This window comes from Mus caroli, unplaced genomic scaffold (assembly GCF_978045245.1).
Source record: "Mus caroli unplaced genomic scaffold, Mus_caroli_1 scaffold_16, whole genome shotgun sequence".
Classification (NCBI taxonomy): domain Eukaryota; kingdom Metazoa; phylum Chordata; class Mammalia; order Rodentia; family Muridae; genus Mus; species Mus caroli.
The window spans coordinates 2,624,744-2,637,283 of record NW_028227271.1 but is presented as its reverse complement, the minus strand read 5'-3'; the positions used below and the strand labels follow the sequence as shown (position 1 = coordinate 2,637,283).

The 12,540-nt window shown below is 52.4% G+C and overlaps 1 protein-coding gene across 1 annotated transcript; it reads right to left on the bottom strand.

Annotated features, from left to right (window-relative positions):
* Window positions 1-5,105: 5,105 nt before the first annotated feature.
* LOC110310110 (keratin, type II cuticular Hb1-like) lies at window positions 5,106-11,278 on the bottom strand. Its single transcript, XM_085831812.1, has 9 exons — window positions 10,916-11,278; window positions 9,398-9,606; window positions 8,182-8,242; window positions 7,959-8,054; window positions 7,628-7,792; window positions 7,280-7,405; window positions 6,779-6,999; window positions 5,788-5,819; window positions 5,106-5,360 (listed from the first exon to the last, which is right to left on the bottom strand). Exons 1-9 carry the CDS (start codon window positions 11,276-11,278, stop codon window positions 5,194-5,196), a joined length of 1,440 nt encoding a protein of 479 aa, XP_085687938.1. The 3' UTR covers window positions 5,106-5,193.
* Between the last annotated feature and the right edge of the window lie 1,262 nt (window positions 11,279-12,540).

The window sequence follows — 12,540 nt, the reverse complement described above, 5'->3', positions numbered from 1 at the left end:
GGTACTTACATTGTGGGGAAGGTGTTAGCTAATGATGAGAGGTAATGAATCTCTACAGAGGGGTGTCACTTTTTAAAGTTTAAAATAATCACAATTTTTCCCAGTGCCGAGGACCAAATCCAAGTCCCTGCACATGCTAGACAAATGCTGCCCCGCTGAGTTATGCCAGGGAGGCTTTGAACACAAGTTCCTGACTCCTCCTGCTTCTTCCTGATTCTGTGGGCACGTGTGTGTGTGTGTGTAGAGCTCTTTCCCTTGGCATCTTTTTGGGTACTGTGATTATGGAGAGGTTCTCAGAGCCTTCCTTGCCAAGGCCCGTCCTGCTGCTGGCTGCCAGCTGGGAGCTGAGGTGGAGGTTATCTGGTGGACTATACCAGCCAGGCTCGAATTATAATAATCTGAGCAGACAGAATTATCACAAGTGGTTATGAACTGCAGTGAGGGCTGGAGGAAGGAGAGGAAGTTGACAAGAGGTAAGACGGTAAACTCAGGAGCTGAGGTGATAGGTGAGGCTTGGGCTGGCCTGGTGCTCTGGTGACCCTTGACCTTCACCTCACCGGACTGAGGGTGACCTAGGGTATCTGTGAAGCACATCTCTGGTTGTGTCTGTGAAGGGATTTCCAGAGATAATTTACTAAGGGGGAGAAGACCCACTCTGAACATGGGGCACTGTCCCCCAATCTAGAGGATTGGATATGACAGGGGAGAGAAGAGGAAGTCAGTCTGGTGGAGACTCTCCCCTCTCCTTAAGGTCGCAGCTTCAACATGGCTTCCCTCCATCTTTGGCTTGCATCCTCCTTCCCAGATTCCTTTTCTTCCAGCCCTAAGGCCCAGGGCTCTTTGTAGAGCTCTTTGCCTGTTTCCTCCAAACTCAAACACTCCTCCAAAAAGGAGAAGAGAGGCTGTCTTAGTCAGGGTTTCTATTCCTGCACAAACATCATGACCAAGAAGCAAGTTGGGGAGGAAAGGGTTTATTCGGCTTACACTTCCATATTGTTGTTCATCACTAAAGGAAGCCAGGACTGGAACTCGAGCAGGTCAGAAAGCAGGAGCTGATGCAGAAGGCCATGGAGGGATGTTCTTTATTGGCTTGCCTCCCCTGGCTTGCTCAGCCTGCTCTCTTATAGAACCCAAGACTACCAGCCCAGAGATGGCACCACCCACAAGGGGCCTTTCCCCCTTGATCACTAATTGAGAAAATGCCTTACAGTTGGAGCTCATGGAGGCATTTCCTCAACTGAAGCTCCTTTCTCTGTGATAACTCCAGCTGTGTCAAGTTGACACAAAACTAGCCAGTACACAAGACTCAGGAAAACAGTGGAGAGCCAGGCTCAGAGGACCCCCAGATTCACAGGCCTTGCCCAAGGCTATAAAGGTGGAACTGACAGGGAGTTCCAGGATTGTGTGTGTGTGCATGTGTGCATGTGTGCACGTGTGTGACTGCCTAGGCTGCCTTTGCTCCACCCACACTCCTGTCCACATGGACCTGTGCAAGCATGTCGGCTCCTCGGGAACATGGTCTTTCTTAGAAACACAACTTTTTGCTGTTGTACGTGTTTTTCACCACTACTTTATCTGGGTGACTCTTCGGACATTTGCTCACATCTCTCCAGTCACACAGCACGTAACTATGGAGCTGGGGATGCGGGCCTAGAGACCATCACCGGAGTCTCTAATACTTGAGGCTACAGTGTCAACCTTGGATAAGTGGAAGGAAGGTGGCTCCCTGGGGTGCTCTGTGTCTTTCTGGGGTGCCCTGTGTGACACTGTGATGAGCCTCCTGAGGTTGCCTGCCCTTAAGGTCTCCTCCTCAAATCCTTGGGAAGAATTATCAATGTCCAAGAGCAGCTTCTAAGAAGGGAAGAACCGCAAGCCCCCCCCCCCCCTTGCGGGGCTTCTGTCCCTGCACTTGCTGAGTAATGAGGTCATCTGAGGCCCAGTAGGGGAGCAAGCGAGGGGGACTGGGAGACCTGAAACACATTGAGTGGTGAATCAGGGCCAGGGTATGGGCCTAGTATACTCTTTTAGAGAGCCTGAGGTCACCTGGGGGTGGGGTGGAGGGAGCACTGGAAGAAGGGACTGTGTTCTGTGGAGGCCTCTGACTGCTGTGTGGTATGAGCAAGCTTCACCCTGCTCTGAGTTGTGTAAATCAGTGGCTTCCAGAAGGAGCTTCGTGCTGGTTGATTCCCTTTTACACAGTGGGATTTGGCTTCATCTGAATGCAAAGAACAAGGCAGGTCCATCAACACTTTGCATCTCCTGTGTATGTGAAGCCACCATTAACTGTCTCACACTGGCCCCGAGGGGCAGACTTAACTCATTCATGTAGGCTGAAAGCATCACCCATGAGCTTATCAGGGTCAATGAGGAACACATGGGCACAGGAGCCGATGAAAACTATATCAGAAAACCAGGACTATGAATTCATACAACACACCAACAAAAGTGAAGGTTGTTCTGTCCATGCAGATCTGACCTTGGGTCTCATCTGACTGGATGGCTGGCAGGCAGGATTGTCAATGGTGTACTTTCTGCCTTCCTAACAGCCCACAGCGACCTGTGTTTGTGTCATCTCTCTGCCTCCTGTAAGTCTTTTATGAACTCTGCTGCCTCCTTAACTCCTCTGCAACCACTCTGTCACACACGCATTGCGGTGTGAATGTGTTGTGTTATCTGAGGAGTAATGTCAGTGTCCATTATCAGAATATAAAGAACCTGAAGCTGGGGGGTTGGTGGTACATACACATAATCCAATCACCCAGAAATAGGGGCAGGAGAACCAGGAATTCAAGGTCAACTTTGGCTACATAGTGAGTTGGAGACCAGTCTAGATGACATGAGACCCTGTCTCAAAAAACCAGCCAACTAACCAACCAATTATGATTGCCAGTGGCCACACTATTTAGGGAAATCAGAATTACTAGATAAATTACAGTCAAGAATACTGGTATAGTTAATTAATTTATTATTCTTCAATAAATCCTGAACTTGTTGAAAGACACAAACATTTGTTCTATGGTTTCATGGCAGGAGGGAGAGAAGCAAGTACATTAGAAGACTGTTTGGGAAGAAGGAGGACAATTCTGGTGGCTGAATCAGAGGGCATCCTAGGCCAGCAGGGGTGCTGGCTTCTGTCCTGGCCAGGACTGTGGCTTCAAAGGGTGCTGCTTTTTGCAAAGTAGAGAGGAGGAAGATGGGAAAAGGGTCAGGAAGATGCCAGGAGAGGCAAGGTTCAAGGGTCAAAGCTGTGGGACAGGGATCAGGGGTCAGCATGGGACCTGCTGCTGAGATCCAGTGAGCCTGGCCTCAGACTTCATCAGTCAGGACCTCAAGTGGAAGCTAAGGTGGAGACTGCCGTGGTGTCCAGGCTCAGGGTGTGAAGGTAGAGGAGCCCTGAATGCTCAAGTGTGGATTCAGGGTGAGGGCTATGAGCCAATGATTGATGCCTGTTGGGGGAATGAGAGCCTGTAAGTCAGGAGATGTGAAACTTAAGAGCCAAGGAGTGGAGGAGGGAGACAGGGAGCTTGGTCTGGGTCCCAGAGGACCTAAGGCCTAAAGAGTGAAGGGGTGGGGTGTTTTTCAAGAGTGTGTGGGTGGGTGGGGAAGGAGCCAGGGGCCGAGGAAGGGGAGAAGCGGGGAGAGTAGCAGTGGTTGATGATTGGGGATGGAGGACACGGAAGGTCTGGTTTCTCCAGCCTAGGGTCAGAGCTTTTCTGGGTCTTCTATCCTGGAGCATCCAGGGACCAGTGAGGTCAATCCAAGAGGAACAGAGTGACCATCTTAGTGTGGGGGATGGGTGCTGGGAACAAGGCATAGAGGTGGCAATGGCAATGAGGAATGGGGTCCAGAGCAACACAAAGTGGCCCTGTGGATACTTCTGACAGTTGCTGCTGTGAAGCATGTGTGTGTGGTGTTAGGATGCAAGGAGCATATATGTGGGAGAAGGAAGTAGGATGTGGATGAAAGAGGGCTAGGGGCAGAGAGACAGACTGGCAGGCAGACAGACACACACACAGAGACAGACAGACAGACAGACAGAGACAGACATGAAGGCAGACAGACAAACAGACAGGCAGATAGACAAACAGGCAGGCAGACAGGCAGGTCAGCAGCAGGCAGGCAGACACAGATAGACACAGACAGACATTAACAGGCACAGGCAGGCAGACAGACACACAGAGACAAGACAGGCAGGCAGGCAGACAGGCAGACAGGCAGGAGGGCAGTCAGTCGTCAGTCAGTCAGAGAGCCAGCCATTCACACACAGGCAGACAGACAGACAGACAGGCAGGCAGGCAGACACAGATACAGGCAGGCAGGCAGACACAGATACAGACAGACAGACAGACAGGCAGACAGACAAATATTAACAGGCACAGGCAGGCAGACAGGCAGACACAGATAGACACAGCCAGCCAGCCAGCCAGCCAGCCAGCCATTAAACAGGCACAGGCAGGCAGGCAGACAGACTGTTAGGCAGGCAGGCAGACACAGACACAGACAGATGGACACCACACACACACACACACACACACACACACACACACACACAACTCTGCCTTTCAGCAGAGCCTATGGGCTCTGGTTTCCTTCCGGGTGAGTTGGAGGAAGGAAGCCTATCTGTCTCACTGTACGAAACACAGGGATTGATTGAGTGGTCTACTGGGAGTGAATATAGGATGTGTGTTTGGGGAAAACAGGTATCAGGGGTCACATCCCCGAAGTCACATGGTCTAGTGGGTGTTACATAGGCAAACCTGTGCTTTGAGCTCTGCCTGGTAAGAATGGGAAGGCAATTCTGTTTGGGAGTGGGGCCTGCAGATACCTACCATAAAGACAGGCCCCAGTGGCTCCAGTCATCAGGCCGTACCACCAAGCCAGTGTCCCCTAGGTGACATTATGAGCCCACCACAAGAAAGCACAACATCTTTCACAGCTCTGAGAGTCAGCACAATTTATTGCACAACAGGGCCTAGAGGCCAGAGGCACAGGAAGCAGCACTGGGTATTCCCAGGGCTGCAGCTGAGGCAGGAGGCTGATCTATCAGCAGCAAGCCCCTTTCCAGCAGGTAGCTGAATGGAGTGGCAGCTGCTGGGGATGGGGAATGTATTCTCAGAACACAAGGGCAGCAGACCTTGAGGCTACCGTGCTTAGCCTTGTAGTCCAGGCCACTTCCTGGCTCCCTCTTGCCTCCTAACACCTCCCTGGGTGACAAGGGCCGCTTCCACAGGGCGCACACAGGCCAGTGCTTACTGCCACATTCCCGCTGCATGGGGCACTGCAGACACTGCCTGTCACAGGCCGTGATCCAGACACACAGAGGTCCCCGCACACAACTCCGCCACGGGAGCTGCTGACACCTGTGAGAACAAAGGCAGGGTCAGTCTTGAAGCCACCCCAGCCAACTTCCCTTTGTCCATTAGTTTGCTCCAGCCCTCTGAGGAATGCTATAACAAAGTCTCAGTTTTAGTGTGCAAGCTGTGTAGAGGAGCCTCCTCTTGGGAGCCAGGAGACCCGAGTTATGGATGTACTTCTGTTCTTTAACCCCTCTGTGGACTCAATTTCCTCACTTCTACAAGGCAGACATTATATTAGGGGACTCTGAGGTCCCTTGGGGTGACATCTTTCTGACCCTAGACATTCTGGGCACTAACCGCAGTCTCTCTGCATGAGCAGTCTAGCCCTCTAGACTCGAGTTAGTAGTGATGCTCAGTGTCTGCACAGTGCACCCGAGAAATCTTTGCTGATGTCTGAATCTGGTTCCCTTTCAGGGTTCATTATACTTACAGACATTCACAGCTCCCACGCCTTCACACAGCCTGTGTGGAAGAAAGGCAGAGAGAAGAGAGAAGGCATCAGAACAGACAGGTTATCGGTATTTCCCTCAGGCGCTGCATTCCTGCTCACGTCTATCTTTGTGTCACGTAGAAAAAGGTGTCTTTGGTGGTGGCTGTGGCACACCACACGGGGCACACCACTGGGCAGACTTCAGACTTGCTTCTGTTCTAATTGCCTCCATTCAGCTGACTCTGCCATGTGTAGCCTGAACAAGTCCCTGACGGACTTGGGGGGTGGGACTCAGCTTTAGGAGGGAAGGACCCAAACAGGCTGATGCTTTGAAGAGATTGTCTGACTGTTGGTGCTGTTTGGGGAAAGCTGTGGAACTTTCAAGGTGAAGCTGAGCTGGAGAAAGTAGGTCACGGGAAGTGAGACTTCCTGTGTTGTACCCAAACTCTGGCTCCTTCTTGTCTGGAGAGCTACCATGTGAACAGTCACTTAACATACCTCCTCACCATGTCCTGAACTGTCTTGCCTGCTCTTCTTGCTACAATGGGCCCAGATGCTCTGGAACTATGAGCCAAAGAAAAGCCTTCACTTGTGTCCTTCTGTCTGGCATTGTGGTCACAGCAATGCAGAGCAGTGATTGTATCCTCCGGGGCACAAAGGCCAGGGGCACACATTGGCCAGCAGCTCTAACCCTAGGCAAGGTGCCCACCATATAAAAGCAAAGGGTAAGGACCCAAGGGAGTTCTGGCCCAGAGGTAGGACACTGGTTCTAATCTTCCCAGGGTCCTATGAGGTGGGTGCTCCGGCCCTGTAGTGACAATGGCTTGTGTGGTAAGTCCACCTAAGGCCAGTTCAAGAGCACTGAGCTCCAAAAATTGTCTCTAACTTCTGTTATTTGGGGGGGGGGGGCTAAAACTGACATGCAAAGGGTGGGAGCAGGCAGGCTAAGCAAGAGAGGTTTTTGAGATAGTTGAGTGGGGAAAGGACTCACCTCTGCTCCTCGCCCTCCAGCAGGCGCCTGTAGGTGATGATCTCAACGTCCAGTCCCAGCTTGGAGTTCATCACCTCCTGGTACTCCTTGAGCAGGCAGGCCATGTCCTGCTTAGCCTTCTGCAGGGCACCCTCCAGCTCAGCCAGCTTGCAGCGGGCATCAGCAAGGGCAGCCTCTCCCTGCTGCTCAGACTGGGTCACAGCAGTCTCTAACTTGGTGTTCTGGGAACACAAAAGAAGTGGAGATAGCCAAGGGTCCGTGGGTCTCACTGTCTGTCACCAGCATGCTATCCAGTCTTTCCCAACAGTTGGGAACATTCTAGAAGCAGCCTCTTGCCTTGTTCACATGGGTCAGCCTGAGTGAGCATGATCAGGAAACCCAGCTGTGCAAATAGGTGGGAGACTACATAAATGGTAAGCTCCAAGCAGGACACATGCTGGCTGTGTGGCACTGAGCAGACATCCAGCCTCTCTGGTCCCAGAGCAGCTGAACCTTACATACCTGGCACTTGGCATTCTCGATCTCAGCAGTTAACCTCTGGATCATTCTGTTCAGCTCATTGATCTCCTCTCTGGTGCGGCGCAGGGTCTCTCCATGCCGGATCACTGTGGCCTTTATCTCCTCACACTAGATGTTGGGGAAGCAGAGATGCCCATGAGGCCCAGGATGTGACATCGACCCAGTGAGCACATTAGGTGTGCAAGATGCACAGTGGTCAGGCTGGGCTGCCTCCTCAGCCTAGAGCTGTATGCAATCTTCTTGTGATTCTTGGTGTGCAAGAAGCCCTTTCCAATAGATTCCGGAGTCCTCCCACTGTCTCATCTAAGGACAGATGTTCTGGCCTCTCACCTTGGTGCGGTACCAGGACTCGGCCTCAGCACGGCTGCGGCTGGCAATGTCATCATACTGAGCCTTGATCTCAGCCACGACACAGTCCATGTTCAGGTCCCGGCTGTTGTCCATCTTGACGATGACAGAGGTGTCTGAGATGTGAGCATGGAGGATGCGGGTCTCCTGCAGGAGGAGGGAGACAGCAGTCAAAAACTTCTTGAAAGCTCAGCCTAACCCTACACACCTCTGCCAACCTCTCAGTCCTCCCCTGGTCCACGCAGGACTTCACAGTCACAGAATGACTGTCTACAGACTACTCGTTGGACTTCTACCTGGCTGCTGCCCTCACCTCGTCATACAATCTCCTCAGGAAGTCGGTCTCCTGGGTCAGAGCCTCTGCGTTGGCCTCCAGATCTGACTTGCGCAGGTAGGCACAGTCCACATCCTGTTGGGGTTTGCAGAGAGGCATGACGCTAACTCTCCCTTGGGCTGGAGGCATCTGGCCACTGAGTGGCAGGCCGGAGAAGACAGGGTGGGGTGGAACTGGGCAGGGACTAGCTTTAATCACTTACCTTCTTTAGAGCCACAAACTCATTCTCTGCTGTGGCCCGGAGTGCAACTTCTTCTTCATACCTGAGACAGGAGAGAAGGGAGGCCTTATCCAAACAGCCATGAAGCCATCCCACAGAGCAGCCTGAACTATAGGCCTCCTTAGAGGAACTTAGAAGGGTCATACTCCAGGCCCAGGCCTGTGAGCACACTGGGTCTTTACAGTAGAGATAGTATAGTGGCATTTGAAAGTTGTGCATTCGTACATACAAACACACACACACACACGTGTTTGCATGCATACACGTGAACATGCATGTGAACATGCATGTATGAGTATGTATGCATATATGTGAACATACATGTGTGTGCATGTATATGAACATGCATGTATGAGTATGTATGCACGTATGTGAACATGCATGTGTGTGCATGCTGCGTGTATATGAACATAAATGTATGAGTGTGTATATGAACATGCATTTGTGTGTGGACATACACGTATCTGCATATACATGTATAGAAACATGTATGTGTCTGTAAACACATATGTGTGTGCATGTACACACATATATGTGAACATGCATGTATATGAGTGTATGTCTAAGGTTCAGGAGACTGAGTGGCTGTTTTTTCTCATCCTTCTCTCTGAGCCCTTGGTCAGCACCTTGTCTATTATCTGTTCTTGGACTGAGCCAAGGGACCAGCTTGAGGGAAGGTCTGCTCAGAGACAGGGTTAGGTGCCAGGGGCTGTAACAGAACATGCTACTGAAGAAGGCTGGGTGGTCCCTTGGAGGAGCAGAAGTTTCCTGAGGCCTGGTGCCCATCCTTCATGCCTGTGTCACATGGAACTGTCTCCAGACATGACCATGTCATGCTTGCCTCCCAGCAGACTCCCCGAGGGCAGGGACCATGCACACTGCTGGCTGGCTGGGTAGCATCCTGCTGTGTCTATGGGGTGTGTGTGGCAGTGTTGGAGGAGAGTAGAGGCAGGAGCCCTACAAACAACATCTAGGGACTTAAGGGTTAGTTCTGGAGCCTAGGAAAGCTGGGTGGAGACGGGGAGGGCAACGGGGAGAACCTTGTGAAGAATTCTGTACCTGAAGGAAGACAGGGAGAGGGCTCCTTGATTGATAAGGCAGGGCTGGGCTTCCTGACTTAGGCAGGCAGAGACCCCAAGCACAAGCCAGCTTGTCTATACCCAGAGAGCTCCTGTCAAGACTCCCCAGTGGCCCTCACCTCTTCTTGTAGCCCTCCATGGACTCCTGCGCATGGTTGAGCTCGGCTGCCAGCCTCCCGCTGTCGGCCTCCACACACTCAGCCTCCCGCCTCAGCGTCTCGATGTAGCCCTCGAACAGAGGCTCCAGGTTGCTCTCACAGCACTTGCGGTTCTGGTAGAACTGCCACTTGGTCTCCAGCAGCTTGTTCTGCTGCTCCAGGAAGCGCACCTGCCATGCAGAGTTAAAGTCTGAGAACAGACTCTTGCAGAATCACAGGGTACCTCTCTCTCTCTCTCTCTCTCTCTGTGTGTGTGTGTGTGTGTGTGTGTGTGCCTCATGGCCTCCCTTGCTGACATGTCTTCTCCACCGCCACACTGGGGCTGAAGGTAGGTGGCAACCTGGAACTCCTTCCTGAGAGCTAACTTCAGTCAGTTCACCTGGTGTCGCTGAACGCGCTTAACCCAGCCCAGACTCTGCCTCTTCTTAGTCTGTGACTTTGGATAAAGCTCTCAGCCTTCCACAGGATGGGGTGGCTGAAGCCCCTGTTAGTAAGGCTCAGAGAGGCATTCATTCTACCTCAAGAAGCTAGCGCAGCCAGGCAGCTGTGACGGTCAGCCTGGGACTGGACCGGTGAGCCCGTTTAGGAAGGCAGACTGTAAACTCTGAAAAGTGAACAAGTGCAAATGACCTGATCCCAGCAACAACAGCGCAATTAGAATAATGAGCACCTGGGATCCAAGTGCAGGGCTGCCTTGTGTTTCTGAGCTCAAGAGTGGGATTGAAGGACGAGGAACATGGCTGACTGCAGGGAGAGACTGTTGATTGGCAGGGGTTGTATCTCACCACCATGATTACAGACTATCAGGGGGCCCACGCTGCATGTTGACCCTGTCTCCCCACCACCAGGTTGGTCCACTCCCTGATTCCGATGCCTCTGTTTAATGACCTTTCCATGGACTTAGTAAGTTCTACCTTGTGCTACCTTTAGTGTCTCATGTGTGCCAGCTCTAGATAGCTCTCCCCAGGCCCCCAACTGCTCTCTCCGTGGAGCTTGTACTCAAGCCTCAGCTGCATGTGGATTCTGTGAAGACAGCTGCAGGCTTGAGTCCATCCTGGCTCCTGTGGACCTGGGCTGTGGCTATAGCACAGGTCTGCGTGCTGAGCTCAAATACAGTCGCTTGCACAGAGCATACTGGCCACAGTGGTTACATGGGATTCAAAAGGCTCTGTGAGATAAGCCCCCAGGCAGTCTCCATTGTTGACCTTGACTTGGTTAGGACACCCTGCTTCCTGCACAAGCATCTACATGGTCTTGCACATTGGAGAGGCCGGGCCTGGGCTCTGTAGGTCCTGCTCCGAGTTCTGAGGGTGCCTTCAGTTTTTTTTTTTCCCACACTAGACTGAAAGGTACTGCTTCCTGTCTGTGTTCCCTTTGGCCTTGGAGGCTCTATGGGCCTTCACTCTGATTCCCCCTCACTGTCCAGCCTTGGCTGAGCACATGCTGTGCTCCGGGAAGGGGCTGGCCCAGGACACCCACCTTGTCGATGAAGGCCGCGAACCTGCTGTTGAGACACTTGATCTGCTCCTTCTCCTCATGCTTCACACACTGAGCATTGGGGTCGATCTCCAGGTTCAGGGGCGTGAGCAGGCTCTCATTGACAGAGACGGTGGTGATGCAGGGCGGGCTGGGCCCGCAGACGCCTCCAGAGCGGTATCCGAAGCTGCGTCCACAGGAGCCAGAGCGGAAGGCCCCACAGACACTCTGACTACCGAAGCCCCCTGAGAGTCCGCGGTAGCAGGAGATGCCCCTGTAGGGAGCTGCAGAGATGCAGCAGCGGCCGGGTCGGGGCCCACAGGCTGAGGCGCAGCTGAAGTTTCCAGTTCGAAAGCCACAGGTCATGGTGGAGGAGAAGACGCGCAGGAAGAGGAGAGAAGTTGACAGTGTTCGGAACTGAGGCCGTGTGTCCCCTGGGTCATTGAAGGCCCTTTTATATGCTAGCAATTGCTGGCATATAAAAGGGGCCAAGAAGAGACAATAGCTGTGTTTTATTGGCTTGGCAGCGCCTGGCCTCTTAAGCTCCAACTCCTAGTGTGGCTGTGTCAACAATCTTTGGCTACAGGCCTGTTTCATCTTCAAAGTCCTTTACAAGCTTGCCCTGGTCTCTGCCCTTCCCTTGGTCTCTGTAAGAGAAGGGCAAGGGAATTTCTTGGAGCATTCTCTCTGAACCCATTTCTGGAAGGTTCACACCTGGGCTATGAGCCTGGCTATCTGTTCTGGCTTTGGGCAGGGTGGCTGGTTCTGTCCCATCCTGTGAGGGAGTATGTCCCTACCTCCCTCTCCTTGTCTCTCCCTATCTAAAAGGCAGGGAGATGAAGTTCTGTCTTCATTGTTAAGGTCAACCTTTCCCAGGCCCTTCTTTCACAGAGCCTGTCCAGGATGGGGTGAGAGAGAGGGCAGTGGTCAGAGGGTAAAGAATCTAGAGTGGAAGCAGGGTTTGGCCTCTGTGTTCTGGGTTCCCAGTGCAGGGAGAAAAGCTGGCATGTAGGAGAAGGCACGCTGGAATACTCAGCACAGACTCTAGGTCAGCAGGTCTCTAGGTCAGCGGGTATCTAGGTCAGGGGGTCTCAACCTTTCTAAAGCTGCGGCCCTTCCATACCTCTCCTCATATTGTGTTGACACCCCCCCCACCATAAAATCATTTCATTGCTACTTCCTAACTATAATTCTGCTATGGTTATGAATTGTAAATACCTGATATAAGTGCCTTAAGGGGTCTCAGCCCACGGGTTAAGAACCACTGCTCTAGAGGCAGATTTGCTTTGAGTTTTCAGAGATCATTGCTGATAGGATCTGGACCAGGGCATGAGAACAAGCTCTTCAGATTCCAGGAGAGGAGCTGAAGGTGGGTTTGAGAAGGACTGAGAGGGGCTGAATTAGAAGAGCCCGGACACTGTAGTCTAGCTCTGGACCTGAGACTGCCTGCTCATTCCTCATCATCCAGGAAAAACACACTGGGGAGGGTCACTTTGGCTGTCGCCACAGCCACAATGCTGCTCCCTGGGGATTCCGCCAAGACCTGGGGTTTTGGAGGAGTGTGGTGTGGAAAGAGCTTGGGGAAACCAGGTTTTGACCAGTGGATGATGGAGAAGCGGCAATCGAGA

What these genes read in the sequence shown, in the direction of transcription:
- LOC110310110 (XM_085831812.1), bottom strand. Translation starts at nt 11,278, where the DNA reads ATGACCTGTGGCTTTCGAACTGGAAACTTCAGCTGCGCCTCAGCCTGT. An exon ending in CTGGAGGGCGAGGAGCAGAG is followed by an intron (nt 5,820 to 6,778) that starts GTGAGTCCTTTC and finishes TCTTCCACACAG; the next exon opens with GCTGTGTGAAGGCGTGGGAG. An exon ending in CGTGGGAGCTGTGAATGTCT is followed by an intron (nt 5,361 to 5,787) that starts GTAAGTATAATG and finishes TTGTTCTCACAG; the next exon opens with GTGTCAGCAGCTCCCGTGGC.